This window comes from Hemiscyllium ocellatum, chromosome 10 (genome assembly GCF_020745735.1).
Source record: "Hemiscyllium ocellatum isolate sHemOce1 chromosome 10, sHemOce1.pat.X.cur, whole genome shotgun sequence".
NCBI classification, from domain to species: domain Eukaryota; kingdom Metazoa; phylum Chordata; class Chondrichthyes; order Orectolobiformes; family Hemiscylliidae; genus Hemiscyllium; species Hemiscyllium ocellatum.
The window spans coordinates 111846808-111870937 of NC_083410.1; the positions used below are offsets into that span (position 1 = coordinate 111846808).

The 24130-nt window shown below is 41.7% G+C and overlaps 1 protein-coding gene and 1 non-coding gene across 3 annotated transcripts in view; one reads left to right on the forward strand and one right to left on the reverse strand.

Annotated features, from left to right (window-relative positions):
- The window catches only part of LOC132819906 (actin-related protein 2), a 43282-nt gene that overhangs the window by 13075 nt on the left and 6077 nt on the right, over positions 1-24130 (reverse strand). For both annotated transcript variants that reach the window (XM_060831866.1, XM_060831867.1), the window contains exons 2-4: positions 20804-20914; positions 16266-16481; positions 4428-4500 (exon numbers count right to left, since the gene is read on the reverse strand). In XM_060831866.1, the coding sequence (XP_060687849.1) occupies positions 4428-4500; positions 16266-16481; positions 20804-20914 (400 nt within the window). The remainder of the gene's footprint in view (positions 1-4427; positions 4501-16265; positions 16482-20803; positions 20915-24130) is intronic.
- trnat-agu (transfer RNA threonine (anticodon AGU)) lies at positions 4934-5007 on the forward strand. The gene has a single exon. It is a non-coding gene; the product is annotated as a tRNA-Thr (tRNA).

The following is a 24130-nucleotide window of genomic DNA, read 5'->3' on the forward strand; positions in this document are numbered from 1 at the left end:
CGGAATAGCAGAGCAGCCTCGATGGGTTGAATGGCCGAATTTCTGCTGCCATGTCAATTCAGGTCATCTATGACCCACTGCCAATCTCCTGCCTTTTCCCAAAGCCCTGCACTCCATTACTATAAAAAACCAGCCAACGCCCACAAATACTCAACTGAACCAGCTCTCCACCACCTTCCCAGCAGTGTAGTTCAGACCCTAACGACTCAATTGTTGTTTCTCATTACCCTTGCTTCATTTGCACTTCCCTTGAATTGTTCTTACCCCAGGACAAACAAACTCCTTTAACCTTCAACCACTGCTAACTGTTGCAGCGTAGCTCTGCTAGTCATTCCATGATCACCTCTGACATGGAGATGTGTAAATTGGTGCTGCATGGACAGCTGGAGGCAGCAATCAGACAAGTCACGAACCATGGCTCTGTCCCATTTCTGAGAGTAGCTGTCAATTATATGCTGTTTCAACAGAGGCATCATAACCAGACAGCTCCAATGTGCACTAACAAATACAGAACTCACCTTCACCAGGTGATCAGAGTAAAGTCAGGTTGACACACTTTACAGCAAGTAGCCAAGTAAAATAGATTTGACCTATTTTTCCCCATGCTAAAGTTAACTCTGACCCAATTAAAACAATTCTTGCACACATTTCCATCTCAAATCTCCTGTGTAGTGCCTGATCTGATTAAGTGAAGTCCTGGGATCATCACAAAAACCTTCAACCCCGGAGGCAAAGGAATTGAAGAGGAGTACCTCTGCGCATCCCCAAGCAGATGAACTAATGTTTGTTTGTAAGGATGGATCTTTGTAATGAAAATGCTGCCTGAATCTCTGCTGGAATGGAGTCCTGGTTGAAAACAGAGTGTTGAATTACACAGGTGACATGCATTTGCCAGAGGTGAGCTCACCATCCAACAAGCCAGACAGTTCATTCCAGATCAGAGCTCCGGACTCGAAAGGATTTCCTAAATCTACAGCTTCAGTCATTTTGAGATCTGAACCAGAACCCATGGCTTAACAACAAGCTCTGGGAAGTATTATCAGTCTATAATTAGATCATAGAGTCGTAGAGATGTACAGCACAGAAACAGACCCTTCGGTCCAACCCGTCCATGCTGACCAGATATCCCAACCCAATCTAGTCCCCCCTGCCAGCATCCGGCCCATATCCCTCCAAACCCTTCCTATTCATATACCCATCCAAATGCCTTTCAAATGTTGCAATTGTACCAGCCTCCATCACTTCCTCTGGCAGCTCATTCCATACACGTACCACCCTCTGTGAATCATCTTGCAGACTGAATGCCCCATCCTACCCTAATCTCCTCAGTCTCCAGTAACATGAAGTTTCATGGTCTGCCTTCTAGCACTTTGAAAGGCTAAAATCTTTATGCTTCAGTCACTGGAAATGAACATGGTACTCTCAACTAAGGATTTGATTAGACCATTGCACAGCCCACTCTCACTTCCCCTGATCTGTCATCGGGGATAATTCTACACCCTTAAAAACAGAAATTGGAAAAGCTCAACAGGTCTGGCAGCATCTGTGAAGAGAAATCAAAGTTAATGTTTTGAGTCCTCAGACCCCTAGTTTTAAGGGTCACGGGACCCGAAATGTTAACTGATTTCTCTTCACAGATGTTGGCAGACCTGAACTTTTCCAGTCACTTCTGTTTTTGCTGAGGGGAGAAAGATATAAAAGAGACCTAAGAAGCAACTTTTTCACACAGAGGGTGGTACGTGTATGGAATGAGCTGCCAGAGGAAGTGGTGGAGGCTGGTACAATTGCAGCATTTAAAAGGCATCTGGATGGGTATATGAATAGGAAGGGTTTGGAGGGATGTGGGCCGGGTGCTGGCAGGTGGGACTAGATTGGGTTGGGATATCTGGTCAGCATGGACGGGTTGGACTGAACGGTCTGCTTCCGTGTTGTACATCTCTATGACTATGTGCACTTCTTTCAATTTTCACATAGTTTTACATCCTCTTGACTTAACTACCCAAGCAGTTATTTTACGAAAGCCTGCACATATGCTGCATTGCCCCAAACTACCCTAACACTATAGAAATGGTAATGCTCCTCACGTTTCTCTTCTATTCAGATTGTCTTAACCTTGCCTGCAATCCATTTCATTTGTTACTCAAGTCAACACAAAGTATTTAAGTGGATCTGTCTGCAACCCCTCAGATTCGACTGTGACTCCCTCATACAATCTACTATTGGAGCAATTCGGTCAGTGAGCTCACTGCTCCAGCTGACTGGACCAATGGGAATGCTTCATCCACACTCCTCGGCTTTTTCTTCAGAGGCCTCCAAAGTTCCTCATTCGCATGAACCCCCTCAACTTCCTTTTCAAGTTATTCATAGAATCAGCTTACACTTCTTCAGAACGTGACAGTTCTGCAGAAACAGTCATCTTGTGGTGATTTTTAAATTTAAAGAGAACAAGAATTGCAGCTGTACAGCACATTCCACAACTGAGACAGTTTCTCTCCCAATTCAGTACTTTAACAAGAAGTCACCATTAAAGAGCAGGAAATGTGCTGTTCCCTTTACCTCATTGCAGTTGGTGAGAGCTTGCTGTGTACAATGACTGGATAATCTGGTCTACGTCGATGTTGTTGAGGGACACTTTCGACAGGATACCCTGTTCTTCTTTAATTAACATTGGGATTGTTGTGTAGTTAATGGGTCTATTCACTAGAGGGAATCATGTTCTCACTCCGATCTTTCAAACGGAGGTCACTTTTCCACCTCGTCTGTTCTGGAGAGAACAGAGCAGACCTATCCAGCCTCTTGGCCCTAGGAAGATCTAGTAAGCCTTTTCAGATCTTTCCTCTGTTTTGTACTAGGTATAAATATGATCAAATGGCATTCAACACTCAGGAGGTTAATAAAGGTGAAGCTGATGTTGCCTCTATCCTCCAGACTATTAGCAATATGCTGACCAGGAAAACAAAAAAAAAAGTGATATATTCATTAAAATATCAAAGACATAAGCACCACAAACAAACAATGGACATGTACACAGCACTAACTACACTAAGACGACGACAGGGTCCTTCAGGAAGTATACTTGAACTTGATTCAAAATTGACCAGATGTTCAAGAAAGGCCACTTGCAGGGTTATCAGCATGGGTCAATGTTCCACCAGAAATCTGAAGTTGCAACCAAAATTTCCAAGATTTTGTTCAATTTCATTAAACATGGACTTGTCTTTTATAGAATGGCCTTGTTTTGTATTTTACAGTTGATGATTCAATTTGGAGATCTCCAGGAATTTTGTTAATTGTATCCAGGAGTTGTTGAAGGTGGCCCTCAGCCTTTCCTTCAAATGAACACAATTTATCATCCTGACTACAGATTACAAAACTGCAAGTTGCAGGTCCCTGATTAAGGAGGCTGCATTGCGGTTGACACTGCAGATTCAAATGCTTAAACAGCGTGTGAAAACCTTGCACAGCAGAAGGGTCAACGCTTGGTTACAATGATCCCCCCCATAACGATGAGATGCCTCTTCCTGATGAGTTCTGATTGTTATTGAACACTGGATCAAGCTGCAGAATGCAGTACAGATCTAAAATTCAGTAAACACACACTTCACCCTCGTGGGTAAAACCAACTTAAAAACACTCCTATCTCAACAGAAGAAGCAACTTGAATTTCTGTGAAATAGTACATAACATTTTAAAACTAAAAATGAACAGGTTAAACCATTTCTTAATGTTCTCAACAATAAACTTGCAATCACTTCTGATAACCCAGACTAAACATCCCCTCCAATCATTGCTAAGCTGCCTGTCCTACTTCCTACACCCCACGTCCTTGGTGTTTAGAGTTGAGCAAAAAGAAATGCTTCCTCTTAACTTCAAGGTGACCCCCTTCAGCCTCTTTCTGGAGCTTGGATTTTAAGATTATTACTCTTTAAAGTTTATGACTTCTACGATGCTGTTGTTATTTCTGATTAAATGCTTTGCATTTATTTTATGAAAATTTTTCATAATAATGAATAAATGACCCAGCAGAATTAACTTAGTGATATTTCATAATTATGTTCCATTTTTAACTAGAAGACAATTTTTTTTATTTCTGAGATCAGGCAGACCGTAATGTTTCTACTTCATATATTCGAGAGGATGTTGCTAATTGCTTTCCAGTGTTAAGATAAAGAGCAAGTTGTATCATAGATGAGACTGATACAATGGGAAGGTGTTGCAGATCAAGGGCAGAGTGTAGCAATGCATTAGCTATGGAAAACAGCAGCCAGCAACACAGAGATCTGCTCTCAAATTGCTGTAGACAAGATTCACCTGATCAATGTTATTGTAATGTTCGATAGTTGAGTCCATCAAGCCTTAAGCTGTGTTTTACATGGCATTGTAGTTTAACTTCAGCATTTCTCCAAACTCCAGTCAGGTATACGTACCTTGAGCATACAGTGTGAGTACAGCTTGAATAGCAATGTAGACTCCACTAAACTGATAGGTTTCAAACATCACCTGAAACAAAAAGTTATAATTTAGTCAACCCTGTCTTTATCATTTTATCCTTATTCATTTTCCAATCAATTAATAAACATACTCATACCTAGCTCCGCTCATTCTCCCCTAAACATTAAGCATTCCTAACCTGACTGCAACCTTTCAAGATTGATAATTGGAAATTTACATTGGTTCTTGCTTCAAAAATGGACTGGAGAGCAGAAGCAAGCCAATCCTCTCGCTTTCCCTCTTGACCCCAGTTCTTGCTTCGGATTACTTTTTCTGTCCTACCAGATTGAGCTGTATGTCCCTGAATGCTGACCAGCATTGAAGCTGACAGGAAATGAGCCGAACAGCTTTCCTCCTGGTGATCATCCAATCAAACATAACTCAAACTATTACAAGGGAAGAGTTCAGATGTTCCAATTCAGAATGTAAGCCATTAAAAAGTTGCGCCATGGCTTAGATGGTTAAAGTGCCTGTCTAGTAAACAGGAGATCCTGGGTTCAAATCTCAGTGGTGCCTGCTTGCTGCGTCACAAGTTCACTGTTGTATCTTCTTGCCAGTGTTGTGTTGCTGGCCAAGCAACTCACCGTTCTATGGGCAGTTAGTAGTTAATACTGCTGCATCACAGCGCCAGAGACCGGGTTCAATTCCAGCCTCGGGTGACTGTGGAGTTTGCACATTGTCCCAGTGTCAGGGTGGCTTTCCTCTGGGTGCTCCGGATTCCTACCACAATCCAAAAACGTGCAGGTTAGGTGAATTGGCCATGCTAAATTGCCCGTATAGGGTTAGGTGAAGGGGTGAATATAGGGGAATGGGTCTGGGTGGGTTGAGCTTCAGCGGGTCAGTGTGGACTTGTTGGGCCAAAGGGCCCCTTTCCACACTAAGCAATCTAATCTTTAAAAAAAAGTACATTCAAACCAGTATTCTGAATATATTCAATTAACCTGGTCCCAACCCATCATCACGGTTTTCCTGTCAAGTGATGAGAGCCAGAAAGCAATTGTGTACCCAGGACATTGCTGTAATGGGTGAAATGCAGAGTTTTTGGAGGTTGGTATGTTGCATTTTTCCATGTTCTCATTTGAAAAATAGACCAACTGACAAGTCGGACACATGACAGGACTTGTTGTCACTTGTTAAAAAATGAATAATGTTGGCTTTCTGCATTCTTCATTCTGCAGTGGATGCAATGGTTCTTAGTGAAGTACACTCTGTGCTCTGGGACTAAGTGCCAGCAATGGGTAACCATTACAACGAGCAACTGCTCAGAGAGCTTCTTTCTGCCATCTTTCCTGTATCTGACCTCCATGGGACTTGAGCAATGCAGGTGACTCTTAGTTACCCTCTGAAAGACACTCAGTTCAAAGGCAGTTACCTGCCTCAAGTCTATCCATCCCACAAACGATATATAAATTACATGAGGGCTGAAACGTTTCTATTACACAACCAACTCTTTGCTGAATCCTGACATGCAGGCGAGAACACAGATCTTGGAACAGGGCATGCTGAATGCCCTCACATTCTCAGAATGTAACTTCATCTCAACAGGAACAGAATTAACAACCCTTCAGGATTGGGCAGGATTCTCTGGGAGTGAGGGGTCTCGAAGGCATGCTATAAGCAACACCACGGTAGGGGAAAAAATAACTAGAATCTTTTAAAGTGACTTTTTCTTTGAAGAGTCAATTGATCAGTTGCAAATATTCCAAACCCTGGGGCAAGGGAGGAACGGCTGCTCCACTAACAGTGGGAATTAATCCAATGGATTATTCCCAATGGCTGTGGGATAGATCAGTGAAGGAAATGTCAGGATGGGGGTGGCTGGAAACAGGTCAAAGTGAATGCCGCGAACCAGAATTAGCAACCGTTTGTCATGTCCAGCGAGGAGACGAAAGTGAATTCTGCTTTTACTGAAAGCTTGTGTTACATTGCACAGAATACACAACTGGAACACTGGCCCCATTCCAGTTATTGGTGGCGTCAGATGTACAGCACAGAAACAGACCTTTTAGTCCAACTCATCCAGGCTGACCAGATAGCCTAAGTTAATCTCGTCCCATTTACCAGCACTTGGCCAATATCCCTCAACTGATCCCAATCATATGCCCATCCAGATGCCTTTTAAATCTTCTAAGTGCACCAGCCTTCATCACTTCCTCTGACAGCACACACCACCTTTTGCACGAAGTTGCCCCATAGGTCCCTTTTAAGTCTTTCCCCGGTCAGCCTAAACCTATGCCCTCTAGTTTTGGACCCCCCTACGCCAGGAAATAGACCTTGTTCACTTACCCTAACCATGGCCCTCATGATTTTATAAGCCCTCAACCGGTGATGTTGTAGAAAAAATACCCCAACCGATTCAGCCTCTCCCTACAGTTCAAACCCTCTCAACCTGACAACATCAAGATAGATTTTTTTTTCTGCATCTTCCAAGATTCACAACATCATTGCTATAGCAGAGATCAGAAACGAGTGCAGTATTTCATAAGTGGCCTGACCAATGTCCTATATTGTACAACATGACCTCCCAACTCCAGTAGTTAATGGAGTGGCCAATAAAGGGAAGTGCATGAAATATGATGGTACTTCAAGATGTCCAGAGTTAAGTGACCACATTAAAGTGATTTACTCATTGTGCAGCATCTTACATAGCAAATCACAAAAATGCACTGACAAGTGCAATAATTGACAGATGAGAATGTGTCTCAGGCATAAGCAGGCAGGGAAAAAGTTCCAAGTTTTATGAAACTTGATGTTCAGCTGAGCATGACTCAGATCAGTTTAGAACTTACAGTTAATGATGGGATGCTGGATGCAATGGCAATTGGTTAACAAGGTGGAAACCGAGTCATTATGTAGAGCCATTTAACAATATTGGAAGCGTTCAGGATGTAAGGTCAGCAAACAAGAGGCAAAGTATCCATTGTATGAATCCAGTCAACAAGGTTAAGAGCATTCATTGTATAACAGTAAAGGGCTTGGTCTCTGCTATTGGTACTTGTTGATTGTAATGGTCACCCAATTAACATATTGGTTGTCTTATCTGGATGCTCCATCCTGTAAAATAACTATTTAGTTTATTGAGAAACTCCTGTTTCACAGAAGACCATGAATTCATGTCTCTGCGCACATGGACAAGCATCCTCTCTCCCTCCAGGGCCTGGAATAAAAGGTGATGGCGGTAAAACTATACCATCACTCTAAGCGTTTTGCTTTGACTTGGCGGGGGGTGGGCGGAGAGACAGAAAGAACGGGACAAAGGTACTATGACTGGAATGAGCAGGAAATTAATCTCCGGACCAAGCAGAAACTGCACAGGACTATTACCATTATTCATAAATATTACTGCCAGTCACATCTGACAGCCTGATATGGTCACCTATCAATACTGAAGGTTCAAAGGATCAAAAACTATTTATCAATGAGAGCACCCCAAGGTGGCCAAACCACAGCTAAACAGACCCAGCTGATACAGGGGTGTAAGGATTAGAGATTGTCAACTGACAGGAATAACCTATTACTATCACAGAAGAGCCTAGCAATAAACTCCAATAGGGAGGGGGGAGATGGGGTTGGTGGAAGTCAAGACAGTGCTCAAGCGAAGCCTGAAGCAGTCACATATCACCATCAACAGCAGGAAGCAGCTTGGAGTTGAATGCATGAGCTGGTTAGCAATAATACATTGGAGTGGCAGGCAGTACAAGTCCCCCGTGCGTGGATCTCCTGAAGCAATGACAAAAATAGCAAGGTGAACAGCAGCACTCCATTCAGACAATGCACTCCGACAATTCTGATCTTTTGCTTAAGCCAATTCTACCACTGATAGCTATGCCTTCAGTTGCCTGGAACTGAAATGATGACAATCCCTCCCAAAACTTCACTACTTTTTTTTTTAAATACACAGAGTCACATGTACAGACCCTTCGATACAACCCGTCCATGCTGATGACGTATCTCAACACAATCTAGTCCCATTTTCCAGCACCCAGCCGGTATCCTTCCACACCCTTCCTATTCATATACCCATCCAACTGCCTCTTAATGTTTTAATTGTACCAGTCTCCACCACTTCCTCATTCCTCACACGTACCACCCTCTGTGTGAACAAGGTACCCTTTAGGTCCCTTTTAAATCTTTCCCCACTCACCCTAAACCTGTGTCCTCTAGTTCTAGACTCCCTCAGCAGAGAGAAAAGGCCTTGTCTATATACACTATCCATGCACCTATTATTTTATAAATCTCCAAGGTCACCCCTCAGTCTCCAGGGAAAACATCCTTGTAAATCTTTTCTGAACCCTTTCCAGTTTCACAACATCCTTCCAATAGGAAGACGACAAGAATTGCACGCAGTATGCCAACAGTGGCCTAACCAATGTCCTGTACAGCCACAACAAGACCTCAACTCCTGTACTGAAAGTGTGTTGCTGGAAAAGCACAGGTCAGGCAGCATCCAAGGAGGAGAACCGACAATTCCTGAATTCTGAAGGGCTCATGCCCAAAACGTCGATTCTCCTGCTCCTTGGATGCTGCCTGACCTGCTGCACTTTTCCAGCAACACATTTTCAGCTCTGATCTCCAGCATCTGCAGTCCTCACTTTCTCCTCAACTCCTGTACTCAATATTCTGACCAATAGAGGAAAGCATACCAAATGCCTTCTTCACTATCCTATCTACCTGCGACTCCACTTTCAAGGAGCTATAAACCTGCACTCCAAGGTCTCTTTGTCCAGCAACACTCCCTAGGACCTTACCATTAAGTGTATAAGTCCTGCTAAGATTTGCTTTCCCAAAATGCAGCGCCTCGCATTTATCTGAATTAAACTCCATCTACCACTCCTCAGCTCACTGGCCCATCTGGTTCAGATCCTGTTGTAATCTGAGGTAACCCTCTTCACTGTCCACTACACCTCCAATTTTGAAGTCATCTGCAAACTTACAAACTGTACCTCTGATGTTCACATCCAAATCATTTATGTAAATGACAAAAAGTAGAGGACCTAGCACTAATCTTTGTGGCAGTCCACTGTTCACAGGCTCCAGTCTGAAAATCAACCCTCCACCACCATCTTCTGTCTTCTACCTTTGAGCCAGTTCTCTATCCAAATGGCTAGTTCTCCCTGTATTCCATGAGACCTAACCTTGCTAACCGGTCTCCCATGGGGAACCTTGTCGAATGCCTTACTAAAGTCCACATAGGTCACGTCCACCGCTTTGCCCTCATCAAACCTCTTTATTACTTATTCAAAAAAAAACTCAATCAAGTTTGTGAGACATGTTTTCCCAAGCACAAAGCCATGTTGACTATCCCTAATCAGTCCTTGCCTTTCCAAATACATGTGCATCCTGTCCCTCAGGATTCCCTTCAACAACTTGCCCACCACTGACGTCAGGCTCACCGTTGTATAGTTTCCTGGCTTGTCCTTACCACCTTTCTTAAGCAGTGGCACATTAGCCAACCTCCAGTCTTCCAGCACTTCACCTGTGACTATGGAAAATACAGGTATCTCAGCAAGAGGCCCAATCACTTCTCTAGCTTCCCAGAATTCTAGGGTACACCTGATCAAGTCCTGGGGATTTATCCACTTTTATGCATGTCAAGACATTCAGCACTTCCTCCTCTGTAATATAGACATTTTTCAAGATATCACCATCTATTGCCCTAGATTCTATACCTTCCATATCCTTTTCCACAGTAAATACTGATGCAAAATACTAATTTAGTATCGCCCCCATTTTCTGTGGCTCCACACAAAGGCCGCCTTGCTGATCTTTGAGGGGCCCTATTCTGTCCCTAGTTACCCTTTTGTCCTTAATGTATTTGGAAAAACCCTTTGGATTCTCCTTAATTCTATTTGCCAAAACTATCTCATGTCCCCTTTTTGCCCTCCTGATTTCTTCTTAAGTATACGCCTACTTCCTCTACTCTAAGGATTCACTCAAGCTATCCTGTCTATGCCTGATAGATGCTTCCTTTTTCTTAAGCAAACCCTCAATTTCTTTAGTCATCCAGCATTCCCTATACCTACCAGCCTTTCCTTTCACCCTGACAGGAATATAGTTTCTCTGGATTCTTGTTATCTCATTTCTGAAGGTTTCCCATTTTCCAGCAGTCCCTTTACCTGTGAACATCTGCCCCCATCCAGCTTTTGAAAGTTCTTGCCTAATGCCGTCAAAGTTGTCCTTTCTCCAATTTAGAACTTCAGCTTTTAGATCTGGTCTATCCTTTTCCATCACTATTTTAAATCAAATGGAATTATGGTCGCTGGCCCCAAAGTGCTCCCCCGCTGACACCTCAGTCACCTGCCCTGCCTTATTTCCCAAGAGTAGGTCAAGCTTTGCACCTTCTCTAGTAGGTACATCCATATACGGAGTCAGAAAATTGTCTTGTACACACAACAAATTCCTCTCCATCTAAACCCTTAATACTATGGCAGTCCCAGTCCATGTTTGGAAAGTTAAAATCCCCTACCATAACCACCCTATTATTCTTACAGATACATCTGTAAGCAGATGTCAGTTGCTTCTCAATTTCCCGCTGACTATTAGTAGGTCTATAATACAATCCCAATAAGGTGATCATCCCTTTCTTATTTCTCAGTTTCGCCCAAATAACTTCCCTGGATGTATTTCCAGGAATGTCCACCCTCAGTACAGCTGTAATGCTATCACTTGAGGTGCCTTTTTTGTTTTCAGGGTTGTGTCAGGAATGTCTGGGGATAATTCAAGAGGCAACACAGAAATTCATCCCCAGGAAGAAACAACATACTATGGTGAGAGTAAGGCTGACAAGGAAACTTGGGAACAATCTAAAAGCTAAAGTACCTAACGTAGTGAAGACTAGTGGGAACCATATAAAAACCAGCAGAGGGTAACTCAAAACAATGAAGGGGAAAATGATGAACTATAAGAGTAAGCTAGTCAGATAAAGGATTGCGAGAGTTTTTAAGCTATTTAAAAAGGTGAGAGCTGCCTGAGTGGACATTGGATCACTGGAAAATAAGGCTGGGGCAGTAGTAATGTGGATCGAAGAAATGGTAGAGGAACTGAGTAGGTACTTTACATCAGTGTTCACAGTGGAAGACATCAACACCATACAGAACTTCAACAGAGTCAAGGGGTAGAGGTGAGGATAGTGGTCATCACTAAGGAGAAAGGTGCAATGGTGGATAGATCACCTGGGATGAGATGGACTGCACCCCAGAGTTCTGAATAGAGCTAAGGGGATTGTAGAGGGATTGGTGGTAAATCTTTCAGCAGTTAGGGAGTATCCCAGAGGACTCAAAAATGGCTAATGTAACAGCTCTGTTTAAGATGGGAGGGAGACAGAAGACAGGAAACTATGAGACTGTTAATCTGACCTCAGTCCCTGCTAAAATTTTACAGTCCCTTATTAAAGACAGCATTGCCGAGAACCCCAAACTTCTTGGCAAACTAGGGCTGAGCCAGGACACACAACAGGATCCGTTTTGATTTCCAGAAGGCCTTTGAGGAAGTGCCACACAGGAGGCTGTTAACTAAGGTAACAGCCCAGTATTAGGGGTAAGATACTGACACGGATAGAGGATTGGTTGACTGGCAGAAGGCAGAGAGTGGGGTTAAAGGGATCTTGTTCAGGATGGCAGCCAGTGAATCAAGTTCCACAAGGGTCCATGTCAGAGTCATAACTATTCACACTTGACAAAATCTGGCTGATGAAACAGAGCACTATGGCTGGGTTTGCAGATGACACAAAGACAGATGGAGGAACATGTAACATTGAGGGAGCAGGGAGGCTGCAGAAGAACTTAGCAATACTAGGAGTGAGCAAATTACTGGCAAATGGAATACAAATGTGGCAAAGTGAGAGGTTATGCACTTTGGAAGGAATAGAGATTAGACCATTTACTTGATAGGGAAAGGCTTTGGAAATCTGAGGCACAAAGGATCCTGGGAATCCTAGTTTAGGATTCTCTGAAGGTTAACTTGTAGGTTAAGTTGGCAAGTGGAAAACTCACGCAATGTTAGCATTCATTTCAAGAGAGCTGGAATACAATTGCAGAAATGTACTGCTGAGGCGGTGCAAGGCTGTCGACAGGCTGCATTTGGAATATTGAGAGCAGTTTTGAGCCCTGTATCTAAGGAACGGTGTACTGGCATTGGAGGGAGTCCAGAGGTGGTTTATAATAATGAGCCCAGACAGGAAGAGCTTATCACACGAGAAGTAGCTGATGACTCCGAGTCTGGACTCAACGGAGTTTAGAAGGATGAGAGAAAATCTGATCGAAACCTACACAGCAGAGTCCTGGATAGAGTGGCTGTGGTGATGATATTACCACTAGAAGGAGAGACTAGGACCAGAGGGCACAGCCTCAGAGAGGGGACAACCCTCTCGAACTGAGATGAGGATTAACTTCTTCACACAGAGGGTGGGGAATCTGTCGAACTCATTGCCAAAGGGGTCACTGGAGGTCAAGTCATTGAGTTTTTAAAACAGAGACATGTTCGCAATTATTAAAGGGGATCAAGGGTTACGGGGGAATAGGCAGGAAGTTGGGGTTTAGAAGGAGATCACCCATGATCAAATGGTAAAGCAGATTTGATTGGCTAATTCTGCTCCTGTGTCTTATGATCTTTATATTCACACAGTCACCACAAAGACGTGGAGCAAGAGGCCACCATTTGGGCATCAGTAACATTAGGGTTTTTACAACCATGGTAAAATCACTTTCACCATTGACATTTGGTGAAACAGACAGAATTATAGCTGCTCAATTTTCTGATTGCGCACAGAAGGGAGGAAGCTATGTATGAAGTGTAAGTGAAAGAGGGTACTGACATGAATTGTTTAGACAAGCATGACGCAAATGCACTGTGGAAAAACATTAAATTGTTCATTTTGACAGGAAGAATAAAGCAGCATGTTCCATTAATGGTGAGAGATTAAACAGGATACAGGGTGCCCTCATGCATGATTTGCAAAACTTTAGCATGCAGGTATAGCGAGTAACTAAGAAAGCTGATAGAACATCATCATTTTTCATAAGAGGAAGATAATACAAACAAATAGAGGTTATGTTTCAGTTACACAGGACAGTAAAATGAGATCTGGAGTACTGCATACAGTACCGGCCATCTTAAGCAATGATACGTTGGAAGCAACTGAGATGAGGTTTAGTAAACACTATCCTGGAGGTATCCCCATAACCCTTGATCCCCTTACTAATCATCAACCAGTCTGTTTTAAATATATTTAATGGCTTGAACTCCAGAGCCCTCTGCAGCAAGGAGCCCCACAAGGAGATTGAACAGTTTATCAGTTTCACCACCAGCTTCCACTCTGACCTCAAGGTTCACCTAGACCATCTTTGACATCTCCCTCCCCTTCCTGGACCTCACCAACCGACTCAATGTGGACATTGACTTCAAACCCACCAACTCCAACTACCTGAACTACACCTCTGCCAACCTCTCTCCTCTCCTCACCACCCCCACCTTGAAAATGCAATCCCTTATTCCCAATTCCTCCACCACATCTACACCCAGCAGGAGCAATTTCACCCGTGAACATTCCTGGTGGCCTCCTTCAAAGACCACAATTTCCCTTCCCACATGATCAATGATACCCTCCGATACATTATCTCCACTTCCTGCACCTCCACCCTTGAACCCCACCCATCCAATTACAACAAGGACAGAACCCCACCCTGGTCCTCATCTTCCACTTCACCAACCTCCAGATACATCACATCATCTGCCACCATTTCTGCCACCTACAAATAGACCACACTACCAGGGATATATTTCCCTCCTCACTCCTATCTGCATTCTGCAGAGACCACTCCCTATGTGACTCCCTTGTTAGGTCCACTCCCTCCATCCCTGGCACCTTCCCTTGCCACTGCAAGTCGTGTAAAAGATGTGGATTGCTCTTTTATCAAAGTGGAAGTTCTCATCCCATAGTCAAGTCATCACTACTTTTCTTTAGCATGAAAGCTTTTCTTGATGCACAAATTAAAACATTGGTAAAACAATTGCAAACATTTGCCCAAATATAGAGACCAGACTAAAAGCTCAGTATCACTTTGCTCAATACTCATGCAAATTGCAAACACTGACAGGATCTGAGCCTACTTTAATGGGCTGCTACAGAGTGAGCAATTTACAAGGCGGGCATCTGGACTGACGAGAGATGCTAATTTTATTTTGGGGTGGGAGCGAACAGAGGCAGAAAATTATCCCAAGGGTTTAAAACTGATTCCCCCATTGATAAATGAAGGACTTTTGCCCAAAACGGCGACACTCCTGCTCTTCGGATGCTGCCTGACCTGCTGTACTTCTCCAACACCACACTCTCGGACTCTGGTCTCCAGCTTCTGCAGTCCCCACTTTCACCTCATACCATTCACTCCCAAGTTGAATACACTTCTCAAGTGTACTGACAAACTTTCCATTCAGGCAATCTTTGGAAAAGGATTTCCACTGCAGCATCTGCAACTGTTTCCATCAAAAATGCTCTTTCCTGCAGCTTTCAGAGTCCAGGAGTAGGTATCAATATCTACAGTTTGAAGAGTCTGACAGGGCTCTGAGCTAGCAAGCAGCTCAAGGAGACTCCATGCTAACCTGAGGACTGTGACACAATTCAACACATACTGGGCATGGCTCTGTCATGACAAGCACACCTATTGAAACCCCTCTAGCTCGAACCAACCAAACAGGCAAAGTCTTGTATTGGATTCTGGTCCAGGCAGCATCGCTGCTATGGAGCTGCCAGGCCTATTTGGGATGAGGTCTGGGAATACCGAGATGACAATGTTTTTGTTGCTACAAAACTAAGTATAAAACGGAGGAGAATTACTTTATGAAATGAGGAGATTACATGGGAAATGCACCAAGGATGCAATACTCAATACATAATACAGTGCTCTAAAGATTAAGGCATGGAACATATAAAATGTGGACAGATTACAAAGTAAACATAGACCAAAATTTCAAAGCATTGTAACTTACTTGAGCTTTGACAAGTAAAGTTTGCCATGACATGACATGACCAACAGCATTCCCAAAATTTGAGTGATGGCACCCAGCAGAATGAAATAGTTGTTACACTCCAGATTTGCTCAGATAATGGGCAGGCTCCTGAACCAAGTGTCTACAGAGAAACTGTCACATAATTCTCCACATCAACACATGCTCAATTGGCATTTACAGAAACTCAGAAGAGGTCAACGAGTAGAGAATGCACTAACCAATAGCCTGAATCTGCATAGAAATCCAGATTCTTTACACAAACAATTCATCAATTGCCAGTAAATGAGCATTCCCACTGGAGACAAAGTGCTTTAAACTCAGATTCCCAAATTCAAGTGGCATGCATTGTGGGTTTTCCAGCTTCACCATTTTCCCCACCACTCGCAGCATTGTCCTAAATTCTGAACATTTTCCTTTTCAAACATCAGCACACAGTCAGAGCTTGGGATAAGGTTAGCCTATCTCAATGGATAGAAACATTTGATTCCAATGGTTGAAACATTAAAATTATTTTGTGCAATGACTGCAAACTCAGCTACAAAACCTGACCTTCAAGTGCACCTCCAAGGAATGGTAATTGGCTGATCTAGAAATAAATTAAATTAGTTACACTGAGCCAGGAGTTCCCAAATTAGACAAGATCATGATTGATTGGAGAGCCACAAGAGAAGCAGGAGAAGAACAGCTTCTCAACTCAGTCAACAGTCCTTCCATCTTCCTGAAGTCAGTCCCCAAAATATAAAAACAGTTTTCTCAACAAACATTCTTACCTCAATTATCTTTTCCCTATTCTTTGTGGGGTTCATTGGTGGTTCAGTTAGAAGAATCTTGCAATTCTTGGAATCGACATCTAACTTCTCTGGGCCAAAAGTATAATCCCACAGATGTTTCATGTCATCCCAGTTTCGAACAATGCCGTTTTCCATAGGATAGTTAACCTCTAACATAGAACGTAATTCACTGGCTTCATCACCCACCATCAGATCCTGCAAAGGGAAAAATTCAAAAGAACGTGAAACAGCTGAATGAGATGTGGATCAACATTGGTCACCGGTGGCAGGTGTACAAAGTCCAACCTCAAAAAAATTAATCAAATCTCAAAACAAGGAAAACAACCGGGATATTCTGCAAACAGGAATTAGTGTAAAACTCTGCACTGGGCAAGTTATTGGTTGAATTAATTTGTTTAGATAAGTGTTTATGACCATAATTTTCTCTCTTAAAACTAGAAACCATGAAACTTCTACAATCTTTGGAGGTGATGCAGGATTAATTTGCAAGGACAGAGGCTTGGAGAGTTTCGCTCAGGACAAGGTGAGGAGTGATTATTGAAAGAGAGAGGGGTGCATAAGGGAGATCTATCTGAAGGACATGCACAGGACAAAGTTGAGCCATAGGTAGGAAGTGATAGAAGATAATGACAACACGACTCTGGGTCATGATACAGATCATGGGAGATGATGATAGGGTGTCACAGAATATATGATGGAAGTGGGCAAAGGGAGAACTTCAGAAAGTTCATCAGTTACGAGGGCCACCAATGAATAAACCGCCATAGAAACTGTGAAACAAATCAAAATGTCTCCAAAAGTATTGATCAAAAGGCACACGGAGTCAAAATGCTCTAGTCGGATACCATAGTTCTGTTCATACCAAGCTAAGAGTTATGAAGCCATTTTATATTAAAATTTTAATGAACAGCTTATATTCTGAGTTATATCCATTTATGTTTATGTTTATCTTCAAACTTAAAAGCAAGAGGGAGAGAGATAGGGGAGACATTTTCATTGAAAAGGAAAATGCCTATGCACGCAGACTAATAGCCAAAGCCAAGTTGATATTCTGATCATAACTATCCAGAAATTGTTTGACTGTAACAAATAGGAGAATTGTCACGTCATTCTCCCCAAGTAAGGCCGAGAGATGTGAGAATCAGGCCAATCATCCCAGTGCCCCACTGATTAAAATGACACATCTATACACAACTTCACTGGCTTGGGATGACTTGTACAATACTGTAGTGGAACATCTAGTTTGGAGGTTTCTGCAAGTTAGGACAAGCAATTCTGGTATCAAGAGCCTTTGCGTAAGAAAAAGAATACAGGCAGATGGCAATGGATTGGTGTGTGTATTTGCGAGCGTGCGAGGGTATATTTTGCATTCAAAGTATTACATTCTAAACAATCAAGATCCTTCAGATCTGGGTGAATGGTATGGGGTCAGGTGCTGCATGGATATTAAGAAAACAAAAGACTGATTACATGCAAGCCTATTGTTCGGCAGAGCTATCCCGCAACAGGTGATGTCAGACCAAAACAAGATTTTAAGCAATTTTCCTTCTTTTCAAAAAATCAAATCATTTCTTGCATTTGCATTCAGGTCAGACAAATATGTTTGACAATCTACACAGCAGACTTATTGCACTGTCTGCCTGAATACTTACTCAAGGCAGTTTGAGAATGCCTGTATACTAAGATCTGTGTGAGCACAGTACAAGCAGTATATATTACTAGCTACTCATGTTGGATAGTTCACTGGATGATATTAGATGCCCAAATACTGACTAGTTCCAAGTAGAAATCACTTCAATCGCCACAGAACAAGCACACAAACCTAGTCAGATTTCAACCTGGATCCTGATAAAACTAATGAACTAAAGCATTCATCAAATTTTGAAGCAATCCATTCAATACATGCAGTCAGTGTTAGGCAGACATACATTCAGTTTTGGAAATTGATGTGAGGAGCTGTCCAATAAGCAATAGTATTAGACACCTCCCTAGTGCAAGACTTAAATCGCACACGTTTCAGAGACTTTGGACAAAATGAGACACACCTGCTTGCCAGTCCACAATCTGCATTTACACAGGAATGCATCAACTGCTTCACTCGAGCAAACATTCCATTGTCACTGAAGGAATGGAAAAAGTACTTGTATCTAGCAGGATAATGTTAATTTTAAGCCCCAACCAAACAAACGCTAGTACCTATGCACAGAAAAATATGGATAAGTATAGTTCAATACATGCTTCAAAGCAAAACAAAGGAATCGTGGCAAAATCATGCTGCAAGGTGAAACACTGAAAACCCCAATAGGTTTCTTGGAATGTTTAAACACAGACTTTACAAAGTTGTCCAGAAGTCTGATCAAATTTAATGCTTTTACAATCAGCATGAAATTGTGGTGGGTTTAAGCATTCTTGTCACAAGACAAAAGATTTGTTCTGCAGATGTTTATCAATCACCCACCATTTTCATCACAGAATCAACATGTTCCATAAACTAATGCTTTTCTTGGGTTTCCTTCTGGCCATTGGCAGAAGTACACAACCATAACTCAAATGAACTAGTCGTCCTGTTCTTCCAAATTGTTTGGATAAGGTCCTTAGTTCCATGACATTTATCTGATGGAGATTATGATAGGTTTGGAGGCACCAAGATAAATCTCCCATTTTAAGAATGTTATTACATCAATATACCGACATGATACCAGCACCCACTCACCTTACAATGATTACCTACTCTTGATAAAGCTTAGCTGCAAATGCAATTCAAGTCACTTGTACAAATACTCAAGGCCTTTCAATGCAGTTGGACAGGTGATTAAGATTGTTCAACTCTCAAACGTTTCACTCTCAAAGCTCCAACTACACCACTGAACTCTCACTGCAACATTCCATGATTCAGTGACAATTCAATCAGCCTAATTCCAAACATTTCCCCAAGCCCTTCAGCAAACAGGGGTGGCAGGAATACAATTGCAGCGCATGACTTATCCTGGGTGTTTCCAACCAATTTTATCAGCTCTACCCAACTGCTATCCCCAAATGGCCTGGGAAAGGGGAGAAATATTCTGCATTGCCCTGTGGCCTTAGTCAGGTGCAATACACCAGCCATCCCCCAACATGCCGCAATGCAAAACCCATCTCATCCGTGCTTTAAGTTTGAATTGAACAGACTTTTCAGCATAACAGAGAGCAGCTGTTTTAAGGAAAAAAAATTGCAAAATGTTAACAAAAAGAAATTTTAACGCAGAGGTTGGATGTTTGGATTGCAATACCAAAATAAAAATGAAATGAAAAGATGGAACACACCACACTCCAACAACTTACTTACCATCTTTTTGTTATTCTACTTCAACAGGTGAAGAAAGAAGAGAAAGAGAGAGAGAAGGTAAAAACAAAGGTCAGAAAAGGTCCGAGTGAAAACATCACTCCAGGAACTTAAAAGATCCAAGTGCTTTCCAAAATTAAAAGAAGAAAATGACAGAACTTTGAGAAACCTCCCCATCAGGTATGGAGTCAAGTGTTCAGCTCAAATATATAGGTCTGTTCAGCAACATAATTTTATCATTTTCTCAAAATATATTTAGAGTTCTGCAAATGTATTTCAAACACATTATTGCTGCAATAATACAAAAAGTTTGCTTATCAAAGTTGTAGGATCAACACAATATACACTTTCCCCAATTCTCCGAATTCTCACACAATATACTGTAAAGTGATGCGTGGAATTAATTATATTGCGTCTCTGTCCCCCACAGGAGGTGTTAATGACCTTGTTGGCATTCTAGGGCAAAAGCAGTATATGAATTACTGTGTCAGAAATTATTATGACATTTTCTACCAGTGGAAAGCAAACATATTTCTCACATTGTATGCACCTTATGAACAAGCTTAGATTATCAACTTTTTGACTCCGAGTGGAGCTTACAACATTTCTTGCTTGCAAATATATCCATCATGCAGGTATGTTACAGCTGCAGGCAGGCTTCAAATCCTTCCTGAGTTAAGCAGTTGTTTGATTAAACTGAGGAAATCTTTCTGAAGAGGAGCAGGGAAGGAGCAATGTAAAAGAAACCTGTTTACTCCATCCAAACAGCAACACAAGTGAAAATTACACTGCTCTGATTAGGCAAACATATGAATTTGAGGTATTATTTAAATATTAATTTCCACCATACATATTTGCAATAGCTTAATGTGAAGAGCAAAAGGGCATATCACCTTAATTTGACTCTATAAACCTACATACTTTGAAAGTTTGCATATCTGTCCAGAACAATCTCACAAGCTTTAATCATGTGTCATGTAAAAGATTATCTACAGCTTTTGCAAGCGTTTCTAAAATGTGCTGTCTGGTTTTCTATTAATACCGGAATGTTGTGCTTTTTGCTGTATTTTGTTATACAAAAGGAGTAATGAAAACATAGCAGATCCAACAAATACATCACCACACAGCAACTGGATGGGCAAGAGAAAAGTCAGCCACATTCAGTTAGTAACAGCACAACTCTCCATAATCTTACCTTGATCTCAATATTCCCAACTTTGGCAGTGGATCGGATAATGGGACGGCCCACCAACGCGGGAAAAATGTGCTCTGGAAAATTGGAGCCAGCATAGCCACATTTCACAAACTATACAAAGGACAACAAAAAAAGGAAAAATCATGTCATTTCTTAAAGAAGGCATTTTGCAAGTCATTATTAACCAAACAGGGGGAGAAAATGAGTTGCTACAGATGGATAAAAATACATCTTGCACTGAAAGCAGATAGCTCTGCTCAGCTGTTTTAATATAGCAATTTAAACATGTAGAAATTAATCACTTACTTTTCTTGTTAAGAATATACACAATACTTGTTTAGAAACGACAAAGCTATACTTAGCAAGCATGAAGTACGCATTACTTCTTTACCTGGAGAAAAACTCACTCCAAGCCGTATTCTGAAAATTGTGGTAAATAATATCACCAAAGGAAAGACTGCCAAGCAGCCTATACCAGCGTTTTTCATTCATTTATGGGACATTGATATAAAAGCCTGGATTGACCTTTGACGGTCATTGAAGAGACGGTGACACCTCTGACTTGGACTGAGCGGCTTCAAAAGCCATTTCAGATGCAGCCAAGAATCTCTCAGATGTCAAATTTGTTTTTGTTTCATCATAAACTGATTTTAATGAAACTGTGATCACTGATAATTGTGTTGATTTTAATAGAAGACATACCCTTTTCTCTCCTTTATTCTCTGTCAAACTTGCAAGGAGGAAAAAGCAATTATAGTCTTAAATCATGCAAACTGCATTATTACTGAATGAAGAAACAAAACTCATACGTACTGGTGAAAACTCAGTTCTTAATTACAATGCCATATTATTTCATCAACTATAAGTCAACCACGTTGACCTTACTACTAAAAACAAACATATTCAACAGTATGTGCCATGCAGTGAAACACTCTACATAAAGCAATTATGAAACAGAGCTACAGAAGGCAATGTGAGGGAGTGGTGGCCAAAACCTTCTAAACACTACGTTTTAAAGTGTGTCTGAATGGAGAAAATAGGCAGAAAGGGAATTCTTGGGATTGTCAACCTGTACAGCTGAAAGCTATGAAAATTGGAGCTGCGTGAAAGGCCAGAAAGCCAACAAATACAGAAGCACCTTTTTAAAGAGACAAAGGGAGTAAATGTGATCAATTTACTGATGATTGAGTTTCCACTACCCTCGGTTGTACTGCATTCCATTCATTACTAACCTTTCACCTGAAAAATTCTTTGCAACAGAAGACTGTGGCAGCTAAGTCCCTGAATATATTTCAGAAACAGTTCATAGTATGAAGGAGTACGGAAGACAGGAGCATGGCATTGAGACAGAGAATCAATCATGATCATATTGAATACAGAGGGCAGGATCTGTTGGTCTTGTTTTCTACGTTTTCATCGTGAAACAGAAATTTCTTCGAATCAGTTAAAAGCAGCACAAAAAGTCGAAAGACAAGACAATCTTATCAGATTTCAAACAGGTACAATAATATTACAAAAAAGTGTGTTCAAGTTAAGAGCCAGATCCTCTGCTCGGATTTCCGATCTAGGCCACTGAAACAAAGGAAAGTGGATTCTAAATGTGACAGTCTACTTTCCAAAGTTTGACGTTTTCGGTGTAACACTTCTTCAGGACTGGGGGAAGAAGAGTTGAAGACAGAGGGAGCCTCCCCTTTATCTGCAGCTCCCCCCCACACCCACCCCAGTCCTGAAGAAGGGTTACACCAAAAACATCGACTTTTGCACCTCCTAATGCTGCCTGGCCTGTGGTGTTCTTCCAGCCTCCTGCCTGGCTACATTGGCTTCCAGCATCTGCAGGTTTAGTCTCTAACAAAGTCTACTTTCCAAAAGCACTCGAGTTTCAAGATTTGGGCATGTAGATTTGAAATCTGCTGATGTCACTTCAATAAAAGGAGAGATTACCAGGCCTAGAGATCCAGCAACTATTAGCTGATCACAGATAAAGGGCAGTCATATTTCTTGTTTAAGCTATTTATTTGGAGGTCACTAGGTTGGCAGAGAGAGAGTTGCATCCACACATGCTGTCAGGGGTTGACTTCAGGAAACATTTGATAAAGCTCTGCACCAGCAAATGCTCAAAGATACGAGTTCATGGGAACAGGAGGCAACCTCATGACATGGGCCGAGGTAGAGTTGGGAAAAAGATCCCATTCTATTTCACGGAATTAGAAATGTGGCACAAACTTGGACAGCAGCCTCTGCTTGGCATCATACATTAACATGGATCAAGCAATAAAGTTGTCGGAACAAGTTGCAATTGACCAAATTAGGAAGTTCAGTATTTTGTGAAGGGGGACATGGAATAACTGAAGGCAAATGTTTGACAAACAGAGTGAAGTGTGGAAAATCAGAGCTCAAAGACAGACTAATCAGAATGATTTTTTTTGGAAAGGTGACATTTGTCGCTGTCCAGAACCAAGCTATACACAATCTCACAACATATGCCTGACCTTTAACCCAAGTGGACTCATTTAAAAAGGTGACCCCACAGGCCTTACGCCAATATTTTAACACTGCGTTAAGCTTTAGAAGGATTTACCGAACTTGAGGAGAGCATACAGAGGATTCATTAGGTTTATAATAAAAAGTTCACATCTCAGCTGATGTTAACCCCACTAAGGTAGTTTACAGGCTCCGGTTTATGTTTGAGAAGTGACCAAATCCAAAATTGTTGAAACAGGAAAGATTCCATTGCACAGACAGAGAATTACACAAAAATGTCTCCCACCAATTCCTTATCACCCTCTTCCTTTTGCACTCAGTTCCCCAAATATAAAACTCATGGCTATTTTATAAAACTCATTCCCAGCCAAAAAAACTCCAAATTGATAGAAGCAATTGTCAAATTACTCCAGCGTTTGCCCTTTCACCAATGCAGAACTCGGTTTCATATATTACTCAGTGAAGGACTTCCTGATATCAGTCCTAAATTTGTCTATCACTTGTTTGAACCTACCCTCCTTACTTCCCTATAGCAGTTTTTAGTTGTATGTTCAATTATTTTCTTATTACTCATCTATCTTCAGGATGCCCAACACCTCTCATTTTCAACGCGAAAGAAACAATTGCTCCAACTGTCACCAAAACTACAAACCATCATATGGGAACTAACTTCATAGCTCTTCCAATTCCGCATGTTTCAGAACATCTGTGACTAGAAGTGAACTCAACAGTGCTCTTATGTGGCAGAACACAGCACAACTGAAGGGCAACTTCCCTTAACACTTTCCTTTTTTTTATATAGCATTCTTTGCTAGCTTGAATTTGAGAGTAGTCATTCTTGTTTTC